Below are 27,893 nucleotides of genomic sequence, written 5' to 3' on the forward strand. Positions count from 1 at the left end.
TACTGTGTGTTCTCAGGCAGACCCCAGCTTGCCCACCCACATGGAAGACAGGGAGAACACCATACCGGGATTATCTCAAGCTTACAGAGTCAGGGTACATGACGTCCAGTGGACCTCCACCCAGTGAACCCCAAACACATCCAGGCCTGGTCTCCCTTCTTTATTGATCTCTGGCTATAGCAGGGTTCTGGGAGACCAAGGGCAGGGGTGAGTCACATGCGTCTCTGCCCCACTCGGGGTGGGGTAGGAGGGACAAGTGTCAGGGTGGCAGGTCTAAGAGACCATGGTTATGGACTTCACATGAACAGGGCCCACTGTACAAATGCATGGTTGGTATTTACAAGAAAGGAGGAGGGCAGTCACCTGGACTTGGGCCTTTCTTGGGACAAGGTCACTCAAGGAGCCTGAAGAGAGGAAGGGGCACAGAGCCTGGCTGGGCTCTCTTCAGGGCACACACAGCAGCAGCCCTGAGTCCCTCCCATCTGCCTTCCACCCACCACCCCCAACTTGTCCCGGGAGAGGGGCCTCTTGGTGTCTGCCACTGGACAGGTGTTGGAAGGGGGAGGGAGGGAAGGGACCCTCTGTTTGCAATGTGGGATTACTGGATTATATAGTCACTCTCCCATGCACCCTTGACCCCAACCCAGCTGGTCACTCCTGCCTGTGCTCCTAAGATGCATCCTGAAGGTGCTTTGCTGGGGAGACCTCAAAGCACTTTACAGACATTGGTCGGATGGGAGCCTCCTGGCCCCGGGGAAGGGGGGGGGGTACGGAAAGGGAGAGAAGGAGGCAAAGGGCTCAGGACAGTCAGGGTGGGTGATAAGCCCCAGGGGCCTGGACCAATCCCAAGTTCTCGAGGACCCCAGGAAAGGCCTCCTCTTTTCCCTCAGTCGAAGGTTCAGAATGGGAGAGAAGAGAGGGTGGGGTGGGGTGGAGGGGGCTGGGGAGGGCACTGAAGCAGGGTAGGTCTGGGGTAAAGAGGATACCCGCCCCCATTCCCAGGCCCTAGAAAGGTACCATGCCCTGAAGGAGCCCACTCCCCTCTTCATACATAGGGGCTCTGAAAACCCCCAGCTTTCTATCCTAGTCCAGCCCCTCCCAGGGGAGGAAAAGGGGGACCCAGACCTGCCAGCTAAGATCTGGGGGGGGCTGAGGGAATCCCCCAAAATGTATTGCTTAGAATCTTGGAGGCAAAAAGGATAGGGGAGGGCCTTGGGGCTGGCATCGCTGACCCTCCCCTCTGGGCCCTGGGAGGCCTCCAAGAAGCTCCCCTCCCCCAGCCAGCCATCTGACCACGGAGGTGGCGGGGGTGGGGGGAGTCCAGAGGAAGGGGGATGGGCACAGTGACCATTGGGACCCTAAAGTTCCCCAGTCTCGCAGCTGGGAAATTAAAGTGCACCCCAATGGGTGTCGGGTGGGGAGGGGCCCTTCCCCCAACCCCACAGTCTCTGGCATTTGGCCTTCGGGTGGGCTGTCTGTTCCTCAACCTCCATGCTCCCTTGGAGCAGATGAGGGAGCCGATCCCAATGGATGGTGCTGATGACATCGAACACTTTGGAGTCACTGGGGACCTGGGAAAGAGGGACAGGTCTCAGCGCTCTGCTCTTTGCCTTGTCTCCAGCCTGACTTACCTTCTCCAAGTAGCCCCACGCAGTCCCACAGACAGTCATGCACAAAACACCCTGCAGAGGGTGCCCAGCCAAGGGGGTGGGGGGGCAGTTATCAACCTCAGAGAACCCTGCACCCTGACCAGGCCCTGTTCCCGAACCCTCTCAAAGGCTGGCTGTAGCCTTGCTCAGGCCCTCCCTGTTCTGAGAAGCTTCCTCCTTCCTTCCCGCAGGGACTGGACCAAGGGAGTGGAAAAAAGTCCTGGCTTCCCAACTCACCCCCTGGCTCAGTTCTGTGTTCACTTCCTCCATGTTCCTCCCTGGGAAGAGTGAGGGAAAACTTCACACCCGCTGAACCTCAGAGATGCCATGTTGGACGCCCCGCTCTCCCTACTCCCTACAGGTTCTCGAGACCCTCCCCACTCCACCACACGGGCTCACCTGGGCCAGTCCCAGACTAGTCCAGATTCCCATTCTGGTTATGTTCCTCTTCGGCAGGGGAGGGGAGGGCCTCTTCCTCACAGGGGGACAGTTCGTCAATGGACATCTGGTTGGTGATACCTGCAGGGGACACTTAGGAAGTCAGGACCAGACTATGAAATATTTTTCCCCAGAACCCAAGGAGTATGTGGAGAAAAGTAAAGGATGCTCATGCATCCTCTTGCCTTCGAGATGAACTATTTTCAACCCATGCCAACCTAGGGAGAGCCTCTCCAGCCTTGCTAAAATTCACAACCCTCAACGCACACATAAAGGAAGAGATTTCCCAGCCAATGCCACTAAGTTACCCAGTCCGAACGGGGCGCCATGTGCAGACCACAGTATGCACGGGGTCCCACGGGCTGTGGGATATGGCTGTTCTATCTTCTCTCCTGTCCCTGTTCTAGATCGGTCCAGGCCAATCAGCTAAACAGTCTTTTCTGTGTTCTAAATTTAGTCTGATTGGCTCCAGTCTCAGCTCTGGCAGTCAAACCAAGGGTTGCTCAATGGGCTTAAGGAAAATGGACCTGCTCCTGCTCCATCGCCACCCTCCCCACGAGGCCTCATCCCCACTTCCAATGGTACCCACCACTTGCTGCCCGTTCCTTCCATTTCTGCTTGTTCTCCTGAATGTATTTGGTCCAGGTAGAGCGGAAGCTGACCACATCAGGGTTGGGGTCTCCCACTTCCACATCCAGAGAAGGCTGGCGCCACTGGAAGCTAAAGGAGGCCCCCAACTCCAGAGGTGAGACCCAGCCCACTCCAGAGCTGCCTGCCACAGCCCTCAGAGTGGGGGGGACGGAAGACCAGGAGGAGGCCTAGGGAGACTTATCCTTCTCCCCCTTCCCCTCTGCAAGGTACCCCCAAGTCCCTGGCCCTCTTCCCTCATTTCATCCTGCCCTCTCCACACCTTCCCTCCTACTAGAAGGAAAACAAAAACAAGATTAGCAGAAAAGCAATAAAGACAGAGCTAATGGAAGAAACAAAAATTGGTGGCGGGGACCATGGGGGCAGGTCACAGCCTTCTGGTCCCACCCTTCCACCCTTGTGTGTGACATGTGGCAGAGAGACGCCCGCGTTTTGAGTGACCTGCTTCTCCACCAGCTCCACCGTGGCTGTCCTTCCTCCCTGTGCTCTCTGGGAGTCCCTCATCCCTCGCCCAGAAGCAGGAGACCCGGCTCCCCCAGCACCCCTCACCTGGGCTGGTTTTTAGACTTGGAGTCGTCATCCACCAGGGGTTGGACACTCTTCTCAGCCACGTCGGTCAGCACAGAGAAGGTGGGCTCCACGATGAAGTCAATGAAGCCTGCAGGGAAGGGGGGGCAGGAGGGAGAGGCCTCACCTGGAGGGCTGGGCAGAGGACGTGGGCCGAATGGCTGGTGCCCCCTGCTGCGTGGAAAATGGGGTAACCCAGGACGAAAGAGTTCCCAACGGGGACAGCCTTCGGAATAATGTCTTTCTGACCCCACCTTTGCACCCCCAGGCCTTGTACCCAGGGCCCCGTGCTCTAGCACAGGCTTCCTCGATAGGAAGGCTGGTTTCAAGGGCCCCGGGCCAGGCCCAGAAAGCATCCTCTCCCCTTCCCCATACTCCCCTCCCTGCAGGGAAGGACACTCACCAATCTGGGACTGTGCCACCAGAGTGGATGTGCGATCACACAGCGGAGAGAAGGGCAGGCCCAGCTCTGCCTCCTTGTCGCCCTGGGAAGAAGACAGGCAGATCTGGGGTGCAGCTGGGGGGCCCGGGGGTGGTTGTGGGAGAAGAGGAATTTCAGTGCCTCTGGCCTGGAAATGGGTGATTCGTGTGAGTGGAATGCAGCTGAAGTGAAGCTTTTAGGAAAGTGACACCTGATCCCAGGGGTTTGGGATCAAGTCAGAAGCTGCAGGTCGCTGAATGAAGATTTGGAGGTGGAGCTCAGACTGGAGAACAAAGGGGAGAGAAGGGCAGGGGTGGGTGGGGATGCCGCACTACCTGGCGGAAGAATTCCTCCATGAGGGCCTTGGTCCAGCGGCTGTGAACTGACCACTGCTTGGTCGGGTGGCTGATGTCCGCAGCATGGAGCAGTAGAGACAAGGCTTTGGGCTTGTCAATCCTGGTCAGGGCAGGTGATAAAGCGGAGGGAAACTGATCTTTTAGGAAAAGGAAACCTGGACAATTCCTAACTTCCCAGCACATGCCCTTGATTCCTTGCAGGTAACTTCAACCAGCTTGAAGCGACAAGCATACACACTCACGCATGCACGCACATATGTACATGTGCGCACGTGTGCTCCTCTACATGTAGGAAGCAGCCCAAGCTCTTAGAAGCCAAGTGCCTGCATTGAAATCCCCACTGTACCTACCACTCACTAGCTGTGTGACCCAGAGCAAGTTACTTAGAATTTCCACATTTCACTTTCCTCAATCCTAGCTGGAAATAATAACAGAACCTGCCACATAAGATTGTTCTGAGAATTAAATGACACACAACATACAAGCATTTAGTAGAGTGTCTGGCACACAGTGACTGCCAAGTAGATGTTATCTATAATAATAGAATAATAATAATTAATAATTATTATTATTCTATTATTATTCCCTAACAATGCCACGCTGCACGCTGTCCCACGCAGAGATGCCATACATTAGCACACACCATTGGGACACACACACACACACACACAGTCTGTTCTCTCGTACACATTTATATACTCCCACCCACTCTGAAGCAACATTCAATGAAATCATGGCATTTTGTTCTGTGCTGTTTTTCTTTAACCTCGCGTGAGTCTTTCAATAGCCCTATTAGCATAGGAACTGGCTGTAAGCTAGTGCAGGGAGGCCCATCACGCTCATGCTGCACAGAAAAGGAAGCGAGTCCAGAAAGGTTGTCTGACTTTCGCCAACATTCTAGGGTAAGGCTGTCCTGCAGCAGCAGCGACAGTGCTCATTTCAGACTCCTAGCCCAAAGTGCTCTCCAGGAGACGCATGGCCTGAGCTGTACATCAGCCCAGGGCTGCGAACACACACATTCACACACATACACACATCCGAAGACCAGACTCAGATACCTGGGGCCAGGAGAGTTTCCACATCCAGGTAAAGACCTGGCACCCTAACTGCCCATGTATGTGTCCCCAATTCACACAGCCCTCACTCTGGCCTAGCCCCGGCCACGCCCCCACCAGGTTCCACCTCTCCAGCTGCTGCAAGGCCGTCCTCATGCACTTCACTTGCTGGAAATGGCAGGACATGTCTGTGGCCAACACCATCTCGATGACCAGGGCCCGCAGCTCCCTAAATGGACAGAAGCAGAAAAGCGATCAGCCGCCACAGCACTGATAGGCAGGAGGTCTGGGAAGTGGGAAGAGAGGGTGGGGAGAGGGGTCTCTCCGGGACATCCACGCCCGCCTTCAGCTCACACAAACTCATCCTTGGTGAGGTTGATGAAAATGTTCATCTCATCATCCTGCATCATTCGGAAGACAGAGCTGATGTGGTGGTTCTCCAGCACGGAGCGATCATTGTACAGGATGGCACATTCTGACCTGTGGAGCCAAGGGTCATCAGGCCCAGCCCCCTGTAGGTGACTCTGGCGACCTCCCCCACCCCCATCTGGCCCCTCCAGCCTCTGCCACATCCGCGCCCCTCACTTGGTCTGGATGTGGAAGCTGTTGGTCGTGCCCGTGTGCTCATAGTCGTGGATGGCTGCAGCGAAGATGATGGCTAGGACCTCGATCTCAGACAGGCAGTGCTGGGAGAAAGGGACGGGATGAGAGAGGTCTGGCCCCTGCCCCTCGATGTCCCAAGACCTCCACACCAGGCTCCACTACTCAGCCCATCCCTTCCATTCTTCAAGGCCAGCTCTTGGGCTAAGACGGCCAGGTTTCTCAGCTCCTGGAATGGCGGAATGCCCTGTCTTACCCCAACCTGCAACGCTCCCTTGCATCCAAACACACGTCCCCAGCCATGCCCATGAACTCCACCCAGGAATTCTCTAGAGTTGAGTAAGTCCAAATTGACTCTGTGCAGACACAGAGATACCAAAGGTAAGGAACCCAAGAGAGAAAAAGGGAAATGGGAGTACAGTCTGGACTTCCCAGTCATGCAGCTGGAAGACCCTACATCACAGAAGAATGCTCTCCCGGGCACCTACCACCATCCCTGTGCGGAGCAAGAAGCAATGGACTGTCTGGGTGACATCTGCCGCATGGATCTGGTTGTGGTAAGGGTTCTTGTACTTCCCATAGCCTGTCTCCAATGCATCCAGGAAAGTCATCAAAAACACGGTGGGAATCTACAGTGGGAGGAAGATCGAGTGACATGGAGGATGTGCAGGAATGACAGGTAGCCAAGGACTGAGATCAGCGAGGCCACCTTTCTTTGGGAGGTGGTGTGGCCTGGGGAGAAAGCATGAGCTCTGCAGTCAGGTGAACCGGGGCTCACATCCTGCCTCCACCACCTGCTGGCCAGGTGACCTTGGGGAAGCCACGGGGGGGGGGGGGCGTCTGATACTTAACGGCAGAATAAAGATAATACCACCTACCTTGAATTTAATGAGATAAGTGCAAGGCACTTAGTAAGTGCTCTCTAAAGAATAGCTGTAATTATTATTATTTCCCTGGAGATTTTTAAGAACAGAAAACTTCCCTTCTATCTTCCAACCAATCCATCCCATCCCTAGTCTGATAGCATGGAGAGAGGCTCAGAGGCAGGGGAAAGAATAAGATGACCCTTCCAGACACACACACACACACACACACACACACACACACACACACATTCAAGCACTAGGAGCCAGAGCTCTGTCCAGCTACTATCAGTGGTCTCTGTATATGCCGCTGGAACACGCCTGCCTCCTTCAAAGGTTCAAGGCTCCCAGAGGCCAGGGGCAGTGTCTGCACCGGTCCCTGAATCTCCTGAGGCTGCGAGGAGAGCGAGGTTCGGGACTTGGAGACGCTGCTGTAGAGACCAGCAATAGTGAGGGAACACAGAAGATGCGCCACTAATCAGTCAGACCCTAACTAACATCCCCCACCCCCACCCTGGAGGGCTGTGCCCCAAATTCAGGAAATTTTAAAAGGACTGTTTCCATGACAACTGCCCTTGCTTCTGCGTTGCCATGGTGTCCCTGGAGGGAAGGGAAAGGACACAGGGGAGGGGCTGGGTCCCCAGGAAGGGAATGTGGAGCCTGACGAGGGCGGCTCCAACCGGAATCTCCGTCATGAGTGAACACTACAGCAGAAGTGCCCCCCCCCTCTAAGTGCCTCGGCGCAAAGCAGACGGGGCTGGGCCAAACCCAACCTGATGCAGTTATTCTTGGGGTCCTTCAGAATTAGTCCTTCCAGGTAAGGAAGCAAAGCTTAGGAGAAGCGGCTGTCTGGAGTATATGTAAGGACCAGTTTGGAGAAAGAGGAGCTGGGAAAAGGCTTAGGAAAAGGAAGACCCTGCTGTCCTCTGTCCCTGGAGAAGGCAGAATTGGAAGGAAGAAAATGAAGCTGCAGAAGGATGGGCCTCAGGGCAGCACTGGAGAAAATCTCAACTGAGCATTTCAGGAAAGTTCTGGAAACCTTCTTGGGAGTTGTTGTAAAACGAGGAGTCAAGGGTCGAGGAAAGGCTCACACGCACCAATAGCGTATAACCATCTTCCAAGGCCCTCTGAGAAAGGCCCCCTCCAACAAGACTCCTTTGCCCCCACCCCGGTCCCCTCAGAACATTGTTTTCCTCTGCTCTAGCACCCCCACCTAAGTGCTGGCCAAACATTCCCAACGTGATTCTTCGACCCCTTCACCCTCCACCTCCAAGTGTGGTTTCTCCACACGGAAGTGGTTTTCCAGCCCCTATTCCCAAAAGATGCTCTCTCCTGGCACAGAATCTGGAGAGGGCTTTAATCCCGTATTCTTTATGGCCAGCCAAGCTGAAGAGCAAATGGAGTTCACACACCCTCCCTCCCCTCAAACAGCCCTACCCAGCCTTGCCAAGAGCTGATCCTCTCCGTAAAACTCCCTGGACAGAGACTAGAGCTGAGGGGGAGGGGAAGGAGTGGCCAGGAAGCAAATGGAGAGACTCTAAGTCCCCAGGGCACAGGCTGACAGCATCTGGACTCTAGGCCTCGGGTGTCCACAGGCGGGAGGCAGGGCGGCTGAAACAGAGAGGTAAACCTCCAGCCAGCCTGGAGAGGACAAGTTAGGAGACAGAGACAGAGTGGGAGAGAGCAGAATCTTCTCCTAGAAAGCAATAAAGGAAGTCAGAAGCTTAGGACGGAACAAGCGAAAGAAAGGCTGGGTAGGTGGGCACTGGGACAGTCCCCTGATGGTGAGACTGAGTGAGGAAGCCCATGTGCTTGTTGGGAATCCCTTAGAACAGGAGCTAGCGGGGAAGCGGGGGGGGGGGGGGGGGGGGGGGGGGGGGGGGGGGGGGGGGGGGGGGGGGGGGGGGGGGGGGGGGGGGGGGGGGGGGGGGGTCGCCTGGGTGGCTCAGTCAGTTAAGTGGCCGACTTCAGCTCAGGTCATGATCTCACAGTTCATGGGTTTGAGCCCCGCATCAGGCTCTGTGTTGACAGCTCAGAGCCTGGAGCCTGCTTCTGATTCTGTCTCCCTCTTTCTCTGACCCTCCTCCCCTCACAATCTGTGTGTCTCTCTCTCTCTCTCAAAAATAAACAAACATTAAAAAATTAAAAAAAAAAAAAAGAACAAGAGCAAGGGGAGGGGAGAACCCTGCCAGGAAACAGGGGTCCGATGCTGCCCAACCTTAAAGCGGCTGATGAGGTTATGCCGAGTCAGTAACTCAAAAACAATGGTCCTCAGGGCGTGGTCATCTGCTGCCCGGTTCAAGGAGAAGACGTCAAAGCACCAGAGGTCCAGGTTCTATGGAGAAACAACAGACTCGGCAGGGAGACTCCCAAGGGGAACTTCCCAGCAGCAGCAAGGGTTGCAGTCAGACTTCAAGGAGGACTTCCCAATGTTCACAGAGAGTTGGGAAACAGGAAGATGAAGACATGGTAAAATGGGCCTCTGTCTTCCCAGATATCTCTCAGTACAGGGGGAGCGGGGGTGGGGGGGACAAAAATGTAGGTGTTTGCGCTAGAGTGGGCAACATGTCATTTTGAGGAACACGGGAAAAGGCAGTTAAAAGGGAAAGCAAAAATCATCCCATAAAGAGTCGGAAAGTCCCAATGACCACTCCATCCCCCACCCTTCTCCTCTTTCCCAAACACCCCGGGAATCACCTTGAGACAGTTGAGGACCACAGTGGAGTGGGTGGGGCCCACTGAGGTATACGTTCTCCGGAACATCCTATGGGTACATGATGAAAAGAAGCGCAGGTGAGGTTTGGGGAGTGGGGTCTGACTGGGGCGGGCCTGTGGTGCTGGGCGTGGAGCTCCAGAAGCCCAGGGTGTCTGGGAAAGAGGGACACAGCGAGAGGTAGGCTGCGCACGGGCGGGGCTCACCGTTCCACGAAAATGCCGGCCTGCACGGCATGCACGATGCTTCGGAACTTGGGCTTCTCCTCGGCGCGCCGGCCTTTGGCCCGGGCCTGCTGCGTGAAGGTGGAGGCCAGCCAGTCCCGCACCTCCGAAGGCACAGCGTCCGACCGCAGCTCCTGCAGCTCATCCTCCGTGTCCAAGATTTGCCTGAGGCCCCGGAAGGGAGGTCACAGAACAAAGACAGCGGGTGCTTCCACAACCTAGAGACGCTGGGCCCAGCCACACCCCAGTGCTCAGTAACTCCCCTCTCTTTTCTGACCGCCCCCCACCTTGCCTTTCTCTCACTACATTTTTCTTTATTGCTGTCTCTCTCCATCCAACGCCTCCAATAATGAAACATCTCACTACGTAAGGTAGTGAGCCTACCAACTCTGCCAGTGCTCAAGGAGAACATGGACTGGGTACTGCCCCATCAGGGAGGCTAGAGACTGGCAGCATTGTCCGACATAAATCAAATGCAAGCCACACAAAAGTAATTTGAAACTGCTTAGTAGCCACATTTAAAAAGTCAAAAGAGGGGCACCTGGGTGGCTCAGTCAGTTAAGCGGCTGACTTCGGCTCAGGGCATATCTCACGGTTGGTGGGTTCAAGCCCCATGTTGGGCTCTGTGCTGACAGCTTGCTCAGAGCTTGGAGCTGATTCAGATTCTGTGTCTCCTCCTCTCCCTGACCCTCCCCGCTCGTGCTCTGTCTCACTCTATCTCTCAAAAAAATAAATGTAAAAAAAATTTTTTTTAAGTCAAAGAAACAGGTGAAACTCATTTTAATGATAAGGTTTCTTAAACCAAAGACACCCGAACTAGCATCGTTTCGATGTGAAATCAATACAAATTATATTGAGGCATTTCACATTCGTTTTTCTCAGTCTTTGAAAAACCGCAGGTATTTTACATACATACATACATACACACACACACACACACACACACACACACACACACACACACACGGCTCAATTCATACTTGAGCTCAACAGCAACATGTGACCATCGGCTCCCATCCTGGGCAGCACCGGTCTCGAGGAATTCCCCGCCCCAGGGCCAGAAGGTTAGGACCACGTGAGCTTTAAAGGTACCTTCCAGCTGGGAAACAGTCTTCTCTCCTTGGTACCTGTGTCTGTCTCTACCTCTGCAACTCCTATGTGTCCCTCCATATTTCTGTCTACAGCTCTTCCCACCTGCCCCTCTCGCTCTCCCTTCCTGCTCCGACCCCGGCATGCGCCTCCGTTGCCAGCTTTCTGCCTTACTCCCAGCCCCGGGTCGCTGTGCCTGTCTGGTATCCTGTCTGGTATCGTGCCCACGTCTCTCACCGTGTCTCGTCTATATAGACGGCCTCCAGGAGAGAAGCTGTGTACTCCAGGTTCTTCTTCAGTTCCTCAATGTTTACCTCCCCGTTCTCCAACTGCTTCACCATGTAGCGCAGCCTGTGGGGGGCGGGGACGCAGAGCCTGGTCAGACGCTGCTACCTTGTTGTGGGAACGGGACACCCGCTGATGGGGTGCATTTTACAGACCTGGCCTCAGTCTTCCATAAATCGTCACTCTTTCTAACAGTGAGAATAAGAGCTAGTGTTTCTCATCCCAGCCTACTGCCACTGCCTGTATTAAATTTGATTTACCCCCAAAGTTTAATCCCAGGCTTTTCTCTGACCCCACCATCCCCAACTACCTCTGACCTCTCAACACCTCCCTTCAGTCAGTGTTTCCTGAAAACTCTTGTTCAGACTGCTGGGGCCCAGCACAATTAGGCAGGTGCAAGCCCCAGGGGGTGATGTTTGGGGGATGATGTGTTTTGTAGCCTGAATAACCAAGATCTGAGACCGCCAGTTTCCCCCAGAAAAACAAGCTGTGGGGTCAGTAGCAATCAAAAGAGCCCCCAGGATTCTTCCATTATCTCCCTCGGTCATGGCAGGCAGGGGGATACATGTCCACAACCCCTCTGTCCCTGTCAGGGATGGCAAAGACACAGAACAAAGGCCAATCTGAACGCTTTCGCCTGGCCTCACTCCATCCAGGCAGAGCTAATGGATTATGATTCCAGAATCCATCAACCCGGACGAAGCAGGATTAACCCCCGCCTCCCCGATGCTGTGCCAAAGAGAAGCTCTGGCTATGTTTGACAGTGCCCATCCCCCACCTCTGCCCCACAGCACCTTTCCCCAGAGCCAGAGTGGGGGATGGGGATAGGGTCATGGGTCTCACTTACTGGATGCTTTGCCTGAAGGCACAATCCCTCATCTTTTGCACTCACGGGTGCTGGGGGTCAGTGATTAAGTGGGAGACTTCTTAGAAGTCCAGTGAGTCCAGCCCAGGCAGCCACAAAGCCAACAAAACTCTCTGACTTTAGATGGTGATTTTAAAGAAAGCGATTAAACTTCCCCCTCTCACTCTTTCCCCCAGCCCTGCCCCGCCTACCACCAAGGTGGGGGTGAAATGGTGGCCATGACACTTCCCCACGGAGAGGGGCTTCAGAAACCCAAGGTCACACGACGAGTCAGGAAGGAGAAAAGAATGAGTCAGGGACCAGAGGCTGAAATTAGCATCAATTCCCAGGGATGCCGGGGAGGGAGAACAATGGTACTCCTGAAGAGAAGCAGCCCCAGAATCCTGGGGTCTCAGCAGCTTTGGAAAGGGGGTGCCCAAAATAGCCGGATACAGGGAGCGTCACAAGCCAACTCTCACCTCAGGGGCCAGCAGTCCTGATGAAGACAGTCAGAATGCAAATGGGGCAGAAGGGATGGGGGAAACAGGGAGGAAAACAGTTGAGGATGATACTGCAGCTTCCTCAGTGAGTGATCTTCAAACCCCACTTCCGGCCTTCCTGCTGCATGTGCAAATGGCAGGAAAGAGGCCCGTTTCAGTAAAGCTCTGCCCCAGCTAGGGCTTCCTTAGGGAGGTGGCACAGAGGCTAGACAACATAAAAGGCTTTCCGGCCAATGAGCTGGGAAGGGGGACTGAGGCAGCATCTCCCAGAGTGCTCACCCAGAGATCGCAAAACAAAGAGGTTCGCTCTGCGTTTGGGGCCCAGCCCAGCCCAAGCCCGGGCTTCCCTTTCCTGGTCAGTCCCTGTGGCCAGGGACCCTCAAATCTGGGGCCACCTGACCCAAGAAGAAAGAAAAGCCTCAGGCCTCATCTCTCTCCCAGATTCCTACCCCACCCCTCATCTTCCACTTTGGTCAGCCCTTATTAAAACCCAAAACTAAACTCACCCAAGTTCTTCCACTTCCTTTCCACACCCATCTCTTGAAACATCCCAGCACAGGCTCCCAAAGTGAACAGCCAGGCCCACGCGTGTTCATTTGCATGTATTCACATAATCGTTAACAATGCTGCCAGCTCGACATTTTAAAAAGTGATCGCTCCCACATTATCTCATATTATCCTCACAATGGGCCTAGAGGGAAGGAGGGAGTTGGGAAGTAATTGCTACCCCTATTTCCAGTGCAGACACCAAGGCTGAGTTAGGGGAGGCAGGAATCCTGGATTCAAATCTATCACCTCTTGGCTCTGGGCCCTTGGGCACGTCACTACTTCTCAGGCAGTCTCTACCAAACTGTGGCCTGCCAACCACTGGCATCAGAATTTCCTGGGATACCTGTGGAAAAATGGACATCCTAGGCCCCACTGCACACCTACGGAATCAGGATTTCTGAGGGTACGGTCCAAGGATCTGCAAACGTGTTTAACAAACACCAAGGAGAATTCCCCTACACGCAGAAGTTTGAGAACCTTTCTTTTAGATAGAGCCTCTATTCCTTCATCTGTTAAACAGTGAAGATGATAAACCACCTGTGAAGGTCTGTTAACAAGAGGACTAAAGGAAATAATGTATGTGACAGGCCTGACACATACAATGGGTCTCTATACGTGTGATGTGAATTGGAATGAACTGACCAGCTCGTGCTGGCCCCATCCAGCTCTCACACCATTGCCTTTGAATCCAACAAGCGCCTGCCTTCTCCATCCCAAGTCCAGGTGGAGAAGAATGAGTCTAGTTTGTATGGAGGCTGGTGATTAGGAAGCCCCCTAACAGGGGAAATGGGACAGTGGAAATGGCCATGATCCCTCCTTCATAGAGACAAACCTCATTTGGGCCATACAATCACCTGATGAGGGAGGTTAAGTGACTGGCCGCCGAGGTCACACAATTTGTCAATCTCAGTCAGGCAGACAGGCCCACAACTCACATTACTAGACCTTAACTGCGCCCCGCACACCAAATGCGTTGGGCAGAAGGAGCCCTAGCATGTAATCTGCCTGGAGAGAGGCTGGAGCCCATTTCATCATGACTACTCAGTCCGCCCTCCATCCACCAGGAAGTGCTGGTGTCTGTTGGCCCATAGTAGCCAGTAAGCATCTTGTTGACACTAATAGTGACTTTGTTTATCTTGCTGCTGTACTCAGCGCACACAGTTATGTGCCCAGTGAATGTTTGTTAAATAAATAAAAGGGAGAGGGGGCCGAGTAATCAGGTGGGGGGGGGGGTCTATCAGAGCTCACGACGGAGATCACTGAGGAAGGGCTTCTGAACCCTAATGGAGAACCTGCAGAGAAGAATGAAATTGTAGCTGGCTTTCCACACACCCTTTCCTCCAAGTTCCTCCTGCCTCCACCTCTAGATCTTGCTCTTTTATAGCTCCTGGTGAAATCTGAACCCAACATGATCCAGACACAAGATGGAACATGGAGGGAAGGAAAGAAAGATTAAAGAATACATCGGACAAATGAGGAGTCCAAGAAGGGCACCTGGCAGCTGGAAGGCTCCCGGTCCTGGAGGTCACCCTCCTGAAGTCGTCTCTCTCTCCCACACCACCCTTTTCAGCCTGGCAGTGGCCTCTCTGGTTCACAAGTCCTACAGAGCTTCAGAGTCAAGATCTGCCCAGACCTGCCCACAGCCCTCGCCTCAGCATTCTGCAGGAAGTCCTACTTCACCTCTGACAGTGTTATTCCACCCCCTCTGGCCCAGTCCTCGGAGAGCCCAGCATGGCAATGGTCCCCTTCCCTGCGCAACAGGATGCTCACCCCTGTCCAGTCCCCATCCAGGCCTACGAAAAACTGGAAGCTTCCCCAACAATCCTTCCACCTCCACCCCTAGCCCTGTCTCACCACATCCACTTCTTTCTGCTTTCCCTTCAGCCCCTGAACCCTGGAAAAAGCCTCAGATCCTGACTCCTGGACAGCCCGTCTCTCCCAGCTCTAGGCAGCTGAAAGGGAAGGCTCGGGGCAGTAATAATCCCAACATCCCAGAAGAGCTCAGCTTCCACACCAGTTCATTTCTTTGGATCATCATGGCTGATGAGCTGGCTGTTTCTAAAGCCCCTGGCCTACTCCCAGCAACCACACTCCTAAAAGATCCCTGTGAGTGGGGACTTAGGACAGGCAGCCTCAAGCCAAAGGGCTAGGAGTTGGGAGAAGAATCCTATTTCCCTCTGGGATTCTTAAGACCAGATGAGATTTCAAAGGAATGTGGGGTCCTAAGGATGCGGGGGTGAGAAGGAGAGAAAGGGAGGAAACACTGCCAAGTCACCTGCCATCGTCAAGGGGAAGCAATAGAAGAGAAAGAGAGACTGAAATGGAAGGAGAATAAGGCGAAGGGCAAGATAGATAGGGTAAAAGGTGGAGAAGGTCACTCATACACACACACAACATATGGGGACCATCAAGTCGGGACCCCTCCTCTCCACCAAAGTACTAGTGGTGGACCCACAGCAACCTGTCCTCCTCCTCCTCCTCCCCTCTCCCTCTCTCAGCCCTGGTGCCTACCTGAGGATGGGGACCTGGAGGTGGCTCCTCTGTACAGGAACAGGGTTTGCCATGGGAATCAAAGTGTCCTACTTCAGAGTCATCAAAATGCTGCCCGCCAGGCCCCAGGGCCCCTGAGGGGAATGACTTCCACTCGGGCCCAACTTCCTCCTCTAGGTCTCAGCAGAACTGAGCCACTGACCAGAGAGAACTTTGGGGAGGGGAACAGGATGGGCCTGGGGGGAGGAAGAAGGGACTGATGAGACAGAGAAACAGCCCACGGCAACTGGGTGAGAGGCCACGGGAAAAGTTTCACATCTGAATCAGACCGAAAACAAGAATCTGTTCTCAGAAGAATCCCAGAAAGGACAGAAATAGCACAGTCCAGCCCCTTGCTCTGAGGAGGTGGGGCTCCTCTTTGGGGAGAAGGGGTTAGCAGAAGGCTTAAGGGTGCAGGGACAGGGACCCACCCTGAATCGGTTGTGGAGAGGAAGTCTGCTGTGGGAGGGGAAGGGACCCCTCAAGGGCCCCCCTGGAGGGGCTAGGCAGATCCAGCTCCCACCCAGGGTCTTCCTCCAGGGCCATTCTTCAAAACGAGCTTTAAACCACCTGAAAGGATACACGCAACACAGGAAGAGAACCAGAAACTACAGGGGAGGGGCCTACGGAAGCCAGGGATCCGGGGATTCGGGGATTCGGGGATCCTCACCCAGAGACCGCTCAAGGGGGAGGGAAGGCCCCGCCCAAACAGTGAATGAAAGTCGGGAGGACACGCTCATAGAAACGAAGAGGTTGGGCAAGTTACTTTCCCACTCCCAGCCCCCGCGGTCTCATCTGGAAAACGCAGGCTGGGGGACAACTGTGAATTAACTGGGGAGAGGCCAATCCAGCCCAGAAGGAGCAGAGAACTGATGGGACGGCCTGGGACGGGCCTGGGACCGGGACCCCCTCTTCTGTCTCCAGGCTTAGCTCTCCCGCTCAGGTCGGGGGACAGAAGCCGGCCTCTGCGGCGCGAAGTGGACGTGCGCACACGGCCCCAGCCCGCCTCCGGATTGGCTGTGAGATGACGTCACCGATACCAGCGCACCGGGGCCGCGATTGGCCAGCCGAGGGGCCGGGCGGGGCTGAGGAGGAGAGCCCCGGGTGAAGACAAACGCATCCAGGGACAAGTTCCGCGCCACTGCCTTCTCCTCCATCCAGGGTCTGGGGCTGGGGATAATGTGAACATGAGCAAAGGGGCCGAGTGGGGCCGAGTATGACAGTTGAAAGGGAAGAGAGAAGAAACAGACCAAGAGCCAGGGTTTTATGACGGGAAGTCTTCCCGCGGCCAGATCTATCCCCCAAAAGCAGAGAGAAATTAAAATACCTTGTCACTGAGCCAAAGCCTTGAAGGATTATAAACAAATGAAGTTTGGGAACCTGCTGTTTCTCAGCCTCACTGAGCACTGGGACAAGTGGAAGTGGGCTTCAACAGCAACAGAGGAGTGAAGGTGAAATATCTACAAGTTGTGTCCTAGGGTACTCCTGATAGCCATGAAGCGGGGCTACTGCAGATTTTGGAAGAAAGGAAACCCTCTCTGTGCCCATCTCATTCTCTCTGCTCTCCCACCACACACACACACACACACACACACACACACACACACACACACACACACACTGGTTAGTGGTTTTTTTAAAGAAAAAATGGACTAGACCCAGAGTCAGAAACCCAGAACTTGACACCCAGGCGATGAGGGACAAGTCACTGCCCTGTTCTGTGGACATGCTTGCTTGGAAGGACAAGGATGGGGTAGGAGAGGAGGAAGGTGGTAGCCAGCTGTACGGAGCCTGGGGAGCCAACAAACACCAAGCCAGGGCAGCTTTCCCCGCTCACCTGACTCCAGGCCCTGCCACGTCGAGCACACCCCAACCTCAACCCTCCCACCAAAAGGTGGAGATTTCTTAGACTAGAAAAGCAGTGGAGAAGATATCTTGTCCATCCCTCTGCTCTCCTGCCCAGTAGAACCAAAGCTAGTGGGACAAGTGACGGCTGACCACCTCACCCCACATACAGACATGCGGCGTCATCGCGGCATGCATCCCATACAGGCTCATCCCAGGCTGGTATTACTATTAACTGCTCCTAATAAGGGAGGATATTGGCCATTCCCCTTCCTGGGGAAAACAATTTCGTACATATCCACTCACCTACGCACGTATACACCCCCCACACTTCTGTCTGAGCTAACCAGACTTCCCTGGGTGGGAGGCAGGGCATGGATATGATGACCCCAGCGGCATCCAGCACGGGTTTTCCTTTAGTCCTTACATTTAATTTAAAAATAGTAGGAACATAGGCATAATGCCTCCCTCCCAGGTCCATTCCCGGCATTCCTCACCTGCACTGAAGAACATGAGTTGGGACAGGGGTTGACAGAGGATGGGAAACCCTGCCTCTGGTCAGCGGAGTGTAAGAGAAGGGGTAGGGATGCGAGAGTGGAGGAAGGTAGGGGTGGAGGTGGGAAGTGTTGGGGAAGGGATTAACCTGCCGATCTCAAGGCTCCAAAATCTCAGAAACTCAAAGAATCACAGAAATCACCTAAATCCAATGGAAAGAGGACATGGATTGAAATCAGGAGACTTTTGCCTAAACTTTATCCCTATGTATGACCTTGGGCAGGACACTCTGAGGTCCTTTCCTTGTCTGTAAAATGGGTAAGTAATATGTGCTTCACAGAATTCACACAAGGATCAAATGAGATCACATGAGAGCACCTCGCAAACTATCAAGTGATACATGGAGACAACAGATTATTCCTTAGTCTAGCACTTTATTTAGTTAGTTCAGAAGATGTTCAGTGGGAGTCCTCCATGAACAAAGCCTCCTGTGTTCACCCTTGTACCCAGGACCCCTGGTGTGGGAAAGCCCCAGTCACCCTGCCACCACCACTCCGGATGCCTAGGGCTTCTCCTTGGCTCTTTCGTCCAAAGGGACCAGGAGGCAGTCAGAGGCAGAAACTGGCGAATATGCAGTGCGGAGCCCCAGGAACCAAGAACCACCAGATCTCTACCTTCCCCAAGCACTGCAGCTCCCCTCACTCACTCCGCTGGCTTCCCAGTGCAATACAAGCAGCCTCAGTTCTGGCAGCTGGCTGGGCACAGTGGCGGGGGTGGCTCTAGAGATAAAAATAGCCCCCCTGGTGGCAGAGCTGGGGTGCCAGGCTGGGAGGCGGCAGGCCTCAGGTTGACATGGCAGCAGTAGTAAGAGATCTCCAGGCACTGGACAGAGGAGCTGGGCGGAGGGAGGGTGGTGGAGGACGGCGGGGAGTGGGAGAAGAACAGAAATCGAGAGAGTGGAGGGAGAGGAGGAGGAGCAGTGGGTACTAAGGGGGCAGGGAAGGAAAGAAGAGAGACTTGAAGGATGCTGAAGAAGAGGGTCTGGGGAAACACTGAGACAGAGGTGGAGGAGCTGGCCCCCACCCAGGCTGGGTCTGAAAGCTACTCCTCCTCTCCCTCCTGACCAGAAGCCCTTTTGAACAGGTGTTCCTAGCAACAGCCCAGCACAGCTCAGATCAGATGCAGAAGAGGGTAATCTAAACAGCTGGAGCCTTAGCCCAGACCAGTAAGACCCCAGATATCCCGGCTCCTAGCCCAGCATCCCAATGAGTCACCTGTCTCGAGGCTTCAGCCCTTCAGAGAAGGAGGAGCTGGGAGGGATGGGCAAGAAAGTCCAAGGAAGGCTAATGAGAGAGGAGGCTCCCCGGACCCAGTCCATGGGAACTCTGCCTCACTTGTCCCTCCCTCCCTGCACTGTTTAATTCTGCTCATTAACCACCTCCATGTGGACCACCCCACCGGCCTTCCAAACCACATCCCAGCAGATGTTCCAGCAGATGCCCTGTGTCCAGGGGGCCTAGCAGATGCTGAAAGCGGCCTGGGATGGGAAAGTGAGTTGGAAGCTTGGAAAGGGACAGACTGCAGGTGTGATACTCCAGAGTGGCACCCAACTGTGGACCAGCGGGATTGAGGTCTAGTCCCAGCCCTGCCCCCCAACGTTACCAACCATCTCTAGGCATTACTTTCCTCCTCTGAACATTTTTTAAAAATTCTTTTAATGTTTCTTTATTTTTGAGAGAGACAGAGCACAAGCAGGGGAGGGGCCAGAGAGAGAGAGAGAGAGAGAGAGGAAGACATAGAATCCAAAGCAGGCTCCAGGCTCTGAGCTGTCAGCACAGAGCCCGATGCAGGGCTTGAACTCACGAGCTGTGAGATCATGACCTGACCCCAAGTCGATGCTTAGATGCTTAACCAACTGAGCCACCCAGGCATCCCATCCTCTGAACATTTTATGGTACTCAGATTCAGTGCCTGGATTGGAGGCACTCAGGAAACAGGATGCCTGGGTCTGGATTCCCTGGTTCAAGTTCACCCTTTCTGACTAGCTCACTGCTTCCCCAACCCATCCCTAACCTGATGCTAAAAGGAGGAGGGTGGCTTTCTTCTTTATCACAGGAAGGTCACAGTCTAACCTGCATGAACTTTCCAGGAAGTTCTCCTGTATATCTATCTTTAATTCCATCTTGCTACAATCAAAACAATAGCAACTTTTCTTTGCATTTCAACAAGGAACGGAAAGGAAGAGAACAAGCATGACAGGGAAGTCTTTAGGGTGCATCTGGTACAATGTGATTTATACTATTTCTTTAAGACTGGAATTTCTAAAGCTACTGCTTGGTAGATACGGTCAGGGTTTCGGGAGCTTGGCAACACTGCTGGCATGTGTCATCCCTCAGCCTGGGCCCCAAGAAGTTTCCAAACAAGGTGGGCCTAGAGGAGAGAACCAATCACATTAAATATGGAAGAGCTGATGAGCAGGGGAGCAGGGGAGCCAAGGAGCAGGAAGGGCTGCTCTAGCCCTCAGGTCTTGCCTACCAAAAAAATCAGTAAGCCCCCTGGAAGCTAAGCTCCCTTTTCAAAACTGAAAGGTGCCAACAGCAGCTGGCAGTCCAATCATGTCACTGCAGCCACAATGTTATTTGCAAATCTGACTTCTCTTTGCAGCTATGGAATCTGCTGACCAAGGAACTGGGCTGTATCCAACAGCACCACCTGAAGCACCCCCTTTCTAGCTCTGCTCTCAGCCCCATGCCCCCCCAGGCCACTCCCTGGAAATACCCTACCCTTTTCCCACCAAGCCTGCTTCTCCACCAAGACCTCATCACAGCTTTGTGAGTGGCCTCCTGCCAGGTCTAAGATGCTGAAGTAGAATCCTAACCTGGTATTTCCTCCTCAGAGCCACACAAATGCAGCAGGCGCTGAGGGGAGAGAAGCCGCTGCAGAAGGAAGAGGGGGAACAGAGGATATTCAGGACACGGAGAAAGGGCACCGGCAGTAGGGACCTCTCTGCATTAAACAGACAACAATGAACGTTTTCCTTTTTTCCCTTCTCAGTAGCCTTCCTTCCCCCTTAATTCTTATCTTTGCCCCACTATGTAGCCCCCAGGGTGCTCTCCCAATTCCCCGGACCGTGAAGTCCTCCTCCCTCAGCCGACAGTCTCTTCATCTAACAACTTTCCATCCCTCAGGGGTGTCTCACCTGCACCCCACCTGCTGCCCTGGTTTTGTCCCTTTTCCTCAGTCCTGAAGAGGGTTGGAAAATAGCTACTCAACTTCCGTACCTGAGAAAATCAGCCCCCCTGAGATCCAAAGGCAATTACTTGGCTTCCTCCCCAGGGAGGCTGGGAGGATGAGGTCACTGACAAGGCAAAGGAAGGGCGGTGCAGAATACAGCAGTTGAGGCCGGACCCCTAACGTGGTCCCAAAGGGCGCCTGCAGCAAACTCACCCTGCACATCACCACCACTCCTGGGGGCAGGGAGGGAGCATGGAGGGGGAGGCCCCAAGGATGGCCTGGCCCCTGGCCAAGGTGAGAAAGGGGTAAGAGCACTGAGGGCCAGAGAAGCCAAGTCAAAGGGAATAGGGAGAAAGGAAGCGGGACAAGAGAGAAGAGCAAAATGCAGCCCAGCAGAGAAAGACAGGAACAAAGGAGGGAAGGGACAGAGAAAAGGATGCAAGAAGAACTAAAGAGGAGGAAAGCAGAGGGAGCAGAGAAGCTGGAAACAAATCCTCGGTGATTCCATTAAAGACTCAAATGAGAGGGAAAGATCTGTTTCAAGGTTCCCTGCTCCTCCATCCCAGTCAGATGGGAGTGGCCAAAAAAAAAAAAAAAAAAAGAAAGGAAGATAGGAAACAATTAGTCACTTCACTGACTTCGGGGACTCCCTGGACAGCGGGCAGGTGGAAAGGGGTCTCGGGAAGCCTAGGCTTCTCTCCTACTGGGTCTCTCACCTGGCCTTCCAGTACCAGTACACCCCCAGCCCAGCCCACCCTCCTCCTGGCAAATGCAACGTCCACTGTATAATTTCCTCTTGGTCTTTCCAACTGGCCTCCTGGGGCCTCTGGGCAAACAAAGTGATATTTGAGTTCTGAGAGACTTCAGAGATTCTCTAAAATAGGATGTGGCATACCTGATCATATCACTCCCAACGAGGCCTAGAAATTTAGGATAAATGCCAGAGGAGAGTTTCTCTAATGCTCCCAGAACTCACCAATGGCAGTCCCTGGGCTCCCCACGCCCACCATGTCTTAGAACCACAACTGGTCTATCCACCTCTAGCCTGACCACTGGCAAAGGAGATGACAAGAGTAAGTCCTTCTCTTTTCTTTTGACCACAGTGTGCCACACCCTTTGTGAGACGGCCTGCCTCCAACCTCACTCAGTCTTCTACTGTCTAAGCTCAGAACCCTGTCTCACCGCCTCCAGAAAACCATTCATCAACAAGACTCTTCCAAATCGCGTCCCCGAACACCAGGACTTCAGCCCATTAAGTAATTCATATTCCTGCCTCTTGAATCTTTATCCTTCCCCATCCAAGCCAACAGTCACCCATTCATTCCCCGTCTCTTCACACAGCAAGCTCTCCAATGCTGAAAGGACTCCAGACTCTGTCGTTTAAAAACCACTTTCACGTGGATGGTATCAAATGGAGAACTGAGATTCACAAGGACTACGTGTGACTTCAAGACTGGCAGTGTGGTGGGGCGCCTGGGTGTCTCAGTCGGTTAAGCATCCGACTTCGGCTCTGGTCATGAGTACACAGTCTGTGGATTCGGGCCCCACGTTGGGCTCTGTGCTGACAGCTCAGAGACTGGAGCCTGCTTTAGATTCTGTGTCTCCCCCTCTCTGCCCCTCCCCACTCACTCTCTGTCTCTCAAAATAAAATAATAAAGACATTAAGAAAAAAAGATTGGCAGTGTGGGAACATGAACTCCAACTCAAGTTCCCACCATGCCCCATCCTCTTCCACTGCCACCACCCTACCACACTCGTTCCCTCCAGCCACCTGCTCTGACCAGAGGTCTGTGAAGTTCTTCCTTTGGTCTGAATTGATGCCCTCTCTCCCTGCAGCTCCCTTTACCTTACTGCAAGAGTTTTTCACCCTCTACCATCGAGATGCCTCATTCAAGACACAGCTGATGAAGGAAATGGAAAGACGAGAGGTATTGATGGGAGAGGGGGGTAGAAAACCAGGCAGGAGAGGTTCCCTTTGCCATGGTTGGAAATGAAAGAGGAAGTTCAGCCAATCTGAGGACGGAGGCACTAAAACTCATCCCTGCCAGGACCTGGGAGAGATGGGGCTCTTTTTTCTCCAGAGATCCAGGGAGCCACAGTTTATCTTGCAATCTTCACAGCAGCCCCACAGCCAGATGCAGAAAAAGAAGGGCTGCACAGCTTTCAAAAACAGTGAGAGCCACAGAAGATCATCACTCCATGGGTCACATACAAAATGAGGACAAAAAGGGGGATAAATCAATCAATTGGTGAGGCACCCAGTCCAGTCCCTCAGCTTCCTCCTATTGCCCTTGTGATCTCCCCAGTATTATAAAAAAAAGTTGGTGTGTCACGAGCACATAGACAAGGTCACAGATACATATTATCCCATTACCTACATGCCTGCATGCGTGTGTGAGTGCACGCACACATACACACACACACACATCAGCATCTCATTCATACACAGAACAATTTCAGGTATTCGGGTAAGTGCATACCTTCCCAATGTATTTATTATCACAAATGGCATTTATAAACATGAAAACAAAGAGGCATAATCATGGAGCTTGGACTCCACAAGATGTCCCCCACACGCACATCAACCTTCACCTAGACACATATGTATACATGTCAGGCATTCACAGTTTCATCCTCATACATCTCATTCACATATCCAAACAATGCTTCTGGATCCTCTCCGTAACTCCTTCAGTCCCAGGCTCCATCCTGAGGTCCTCACACCCCACACCTTTTAAACATCGCCTTCCCAAAAAACAACACCATCTCCTTTTCCTCCATCCCTATTTCCTGCTCCCCCCCCTCCACCCACATGTAGGAACACACGCACCATAGAATCCGAGACAGAACTGGGCTCCATGATACATACACATCTACTCATTAATTCATTTGTTCATTCCTTTATTTAACAGCATTTATTGAGTGCCTATTATGTTTCAGGTACCACACTAGACTCTGATGAAACAAAAAAGAATAAAAATAATGCCCAGCTGGGTCCTCGTTCCAGCTCAGCCATAATGACCTTGAACCACAACATAGGACACAGAACCTAGATCTCGGTGTCCTGAGTCCATGTGCAGAAAGAAGAGGAAGGGATTGTGTTTAAACTATCCCAAAGGAAAAGGGAAGTTCTGTCGGTAAAATTCCAGGAGGAACTGGGACAGAGAGAAGAAAGTGATGCTTGTACTATCCTGACAGAAAGAGAAAGAATTCATTTCTGTGCTTTTCTTGGTGTCTAGGCCCCCTCAGAGGAAAAGTTTAGGCAGAAACCAGAGTGGTAGAGTTTTACCACTTGGGTGGATGTAGCAAAATGAGGAACAGGGTGCCTTATCCACTCTCCACTCCACTTGATGAGATTACAAACTCCACAGGAGCAGGGACTGTCTACTTTGCTCACCACTCTATCCCAGCCTCCAGCACGTCACCCGGCCTTCAGGAGGCACTCGATTAATAGTTGCTGAATGAATGAATGACCCAAGGATGGCAAACCAACCTCTGTTCACAGATTTTCTTGATTCACGAAACACACAGAAAAGCCCCTTCTACTGACCCTACCCTACATTCCTCAAGGCCTTCTCTAGTCTCAGAGAAGGGTAGGCAGCCCAGTCAAATCCTTCACTCAGGATTAGAAATCCTCATCCTGGGGCACCTGGGTGGCTCAGTCAGTTAAGCATCCGACTTCGGCTCAGGTTATAATCTCACAGTCTGTGGGTTCGAGCCCCACGTTGGGCTCTGTGCTGACAGCTCAGAGCCTGCAGCCTGCTTCAGATTCTGTGTCTCCCTGTCTCTCTGCCCCTCCCCTGCTCACTCTCTGTGTCTCTCTCAAAATAAAATAAAGGCATAAAAAATTTAAAAAAACAAAAAACAAAAAACAAATCCTCATCCTGTTCAATCCATCATCTCCAGACTGCCTATCTCACCCTCTCTAGTGCCTCCACTTATGAGTCTGTGCTGTTAGGAAAATTTTCCTTCTAGGTAAAGGTGAAATCCCATAGCTAGAGACGCTTCAGCTCATATGCTCCAGATGTTGAGTTCATCTTTGGCAGAGTCCTACTATGGGAAACAGGATTCCTAGATGCTCTTCCCAAGAAAGAATTGCCCTGCACAATTAGATTGGTATAGGCTTTTTAACCCAAGGCAAAAACACCAGACCCAGGCTCTCTGAAGACAATCTAGATGTCCTACATCAGAAACTGAAAGGGTATGGGGCACCTGGGTGGCTCAGTGGGTTGAGCCTCTGACTTCTGCTCAAGTCCTGATCTTGTAGTCCATGAGTTCGAGCCCAGTGTTGGGTTCCCTGTGCTGACAGCTCAGAGTCTGGAGCCTGCTTTGGATTCTGTCTCTCTCTCTCTCTCGCTCTCTGCCCTTCTCTTTCTCTCTCAAAAATAAATAAACATTTAAAAATTTAAAAAACAAAAAATTGAAAGGAGAGCTGAGGGGTGGGAGGACAGGATATGTTGTATAGAGGAATCAAGGCTTTTATATATATTAAAGCCTCCCCAGTATTCAAACAGGGCCAAATCCAATAAACCATCAACGAGGGATCTATCTTGATATCAAAATCTTTCTCTGTTCTGAGAAAGTGCGATTGAGAATCTTATCCTGGTGACTAATAATATGAAAATGGGACTTTTCTGGGTAAGTTATTACATGCAGCTAGCACTCTTAAGGACCAGACTGCTGAAAGAAGGGACGGCCAGAATAATTCAATCAATGAGATTAGTCCACCAATATCTCCTGTAAGGACAGCTCAGCTAATGCACTCTGGAGGGCCAGCTGCCTCTATTCCCTCTTTCCCTGGGCTGCAGTGCCTCCTTTGGGGATCCTCTCCTCTCACCAGTGAGCACCTCTCATACTAAAGGAAGAAAAGAGCAATTTTCTTCCAGGAAAAACGTTTGGTTAGAAAGGTGTGGGAGAGGGTGAACAGGTAAAAACCCACTCTCTTGCAGGTCCCATTCATTACCTGGAATGGAGGCAAGGAAAATATATGATGAGCCACTAGTGCTATGGGGAAGCAGTCGTGGGACACCTTGAATTTTCTAATTTATGCACCCTGAGGTCCCTTCTTTGCCTTTCCACCACTTCCTTACCACCCCACCCCCACCCCGGCTTAGTTACCTTTAACAGAGCACCTTTTTTCTATCAAGAATCACCCAGTGCTACTCCCAACAAAAATCAATTCAACCCGGTTTTCCATTTCTTCATCCCAGAGCCCATTCCAAGGCTGCGCTTCATAGAGCCCAGCAAATTGCATTGGCTGGAGGCAGCGAAGGAGAGGAGCTGATAAGCACATTTGGATGCCAAGCCTTGTTGCCCACTGTGCCTCAGTTCTCCCCAAGGCCTCTCTGAGCAGCGAGAGTATAAATGAGACCCACCCACTCAATATCAAGGGGTCATCTTATTACCATAGGTGAAGTATTTTAAAAACAAAACAATCATTAGCATCTCTCCATCTCCTACCTCCATCTCTCCCGCTGCTGAGAACCCAGTAAATGGAAAGCTTCAGTGCTCACAATTGAGGATAATGGGGGGGGAACTGGGTTTCAGGGCTATGGTTCCTGCATTTCCTCACTGAATATCTACAGCCTTTTTTCTGGGACCATTGGGAGTCATATCAGGGAGGACACCTTCCCTCCTTCTCTGATTAAGAATCAACAGACTGCGGAGATTACCCAATGGCGGCTGACTGGGAGATAAACATGGTGCATGCTCTGTCTTTGACCCAATCCTCTCTGAGGAACAGAAAGAAAAGTTGCTTCCCTCCCCTGGGACTGGAGTATGGGACACCTGAGTCCCTTGTTTCCCTGTTTATCCATCCTCCCCCATGCCTTTCTCCTGCAACAAGAAGAAAAGATGCCTAAATGTGCTTGGAAATCCTTGGGAGACCATAGAGCAACAGAAAGGTTTTGACAGTTACCTTGCCCCTATCAATCAATTTTTCTTCACCACCACCACCACTACCAGGGGGGCTCCCCGGTAGGGGTTCCACCCCCCTCTTCCAGATCCCAGCTGAGTCCCCCATCATTACTATGCACAGTGGGTTTCCAGGCCCCCAGGAGAAATGAGCAGCTCAGGTATGGGCCCCCCTATCCATCCCCATCCCCCTGAAAGATGCAGGAGGCTGAAACCACCAATCCCAACGGAGGTACATATGACCCACAGGTTGGCACAAGTATCCCCATGCACTAGAGCTGCAGCTGGGTGCAATCACTCTACACACACCCGTGTGTCCCACGGACACTCGTGCACACACATGTGTTCTGCACAAGGGTACGTGTGAGTCAGCCTGGCACCTCCTGAATGCTGCCCGTCTGCAGCCCTGCCACACCGCGCATACTGTGCCGCCTCTCCGCGCTGCGTGTGTCAGCCGGGGGGTTCCACCGGCACAGACACCTCGCTAGCTCTGCAACTCCTAAACCCTCTCCAGCCGGCCGACTTGCTCTGCACATGCCTTGCACATGTGGCCTGGCTATGCCGTGTCAGGGCAGCTTATTTCCTCGCACCTGCCAACATGTGTGCCGGAGAGAATCCACCAGCCCGGCTCCAGTTACCCCCCCCCTCCCTTATCCATGCTCTCTAAGATCCCTTCCCCCCACGCCCGGCCAGGGACTCACAGAGACCGAAGCTTAATCCACATCTTCTTGCTGGGGGCTGACTTCAGCTCCAGGGGTGACGGGCAATCCGGCTCCAGCATCTCTGGAGGGCTGCGGGGGGACAGCTCCATGCTCAGCCTCGATCTAGGGGAACGGAGGGAGGAGACGGTACCGCGGCTCAGCCTCAGCCCCAAGCCGGGCGCCCCTCGCCGCCCCAGCCCCCCCAACCACTTCCCACCTGCGGCTGGCGCGGACCAGCCAGGCCGGTGTCTCTGGGCTCGGCCCAAGCTGGCGGAGCTGCGGTCCCTGCGGCTCCTGCTCTCGCGCTGCCCAGCCGAGCTCTGGCTCCCAGTCCGAGCTCTCCGCGCCGCCGCCGCCGCCGCCGCCGCCGCGCCG

The 27,893-nt window shown here is 53.2% G+C and overlaps 1 protein-coding gene and 1 long non-coding RNA gene across 3 annotated transcripts; one reads left to right on the forward strand and one right to left on the reverse strand.

Moving 5' to 3' along the window:
- Window positions 1-139: 139 nt before the first annotated feature.
- On the reverse strand, window positions 140-27,883 carry PDE1B (phosphodiesterase 1B). 2 transcript variants are annotated; one of them, XM_029954383.1, is made up of 16 exons: window positions 27,736-27,883; window positions 27,519-27,641; window positions 10,861-10,974; window positions 9,517-9,699; window positions 9,295-9,361; window positions 8,816-8,932; window positions 6,223-6,363; window positions 5,720-5,820; window positions 5,489-5,614; window positions 5,262-5,363; window positions 4,059-4,179; window positions 3,706-3,787; window positions 3,285-3,393; window positions 2,677-2,807; window positions 2,049-2,168; window positions 140-1,571 (listed from the first exon to the last, which is right to left on the reverse strand). In XM_029954383.1, exons 2-15 carry the CDS (start codon window positions 27,626-27,628, stop codon window positions 2,065-2,067), a joined length of 1,608 nt encoding a protein of 535 aa, XP_029810243.1. In that variant the 5' UTR covers window positions 27,629-27,641; window positions 27,736-27,883; the 3' UTR covers window positions 140-1,571; window positions 2,049-2,064. The 2 variants fall into 2 exon arrangements, with proteins under 2 accessions (XP_029810243.1, XP_029810244.1); XM_029954384.1 differs by lacking the exons at window positions 27,519-27,641; window positions 27,736-27,883 and adding an exon at window positions 15,313-15,656.
- LOC115304262 lies at window positions 8,881-11,135 on the forward strand. The gene is made up of 2 exons (XR_003914355.1): window positions 8,881-9,066; window positions 10,804-11,135. It is a non-coding gene; the product is annotated as an uncharacterized LOC115304262 (long non-coding RNA).
- Window positions 27,884-27,893: the final 10 nt, after the last annotated feature.

The sequence above is a fragment of the Suricata suricatta genome, chromosome 10, assembly GCF_006229205.1.
Source record: "Suricata suricatta isolate VVHF042 chromosome 10, meerkat_22Aug2017_6uvM2_HiC, whole genome shotgun sequence".
NCBI lineage: Eukaryota > Metazoa > Chordata > Mammalia > Carnivora > Herpestidae > Suricata > Suricata suricatta.

What these genes read in the sequence shown, in the direction of transcription:
- PDE1B (XM_029954383.1), bottom strand. Translation starts at nt 27,628, where the DNA reads ATGGAGCTGTCCCCCCGCAGCCCTCCAGAGATGCTGGAGCCGGATTGC. An exon ending in ACCTCATCAGCCGCTTTAAG is followed by an intron (nt 6,364 to 8,815) that starts GTTGGGCAGCAT and finishes CTCCCACTGTAG; the next exon opens with ATTCCCACCGTGTTTTTGAT. An exon ending in GGTGGCACAGTCCCAGATTG is followed by an intron (nt 3,394 to 3,705) that starts GTGAGTGTCCTT and finishes CCTTCCCTGCAG; the next exon opens with GCTTCATTGACTTCATCGTG.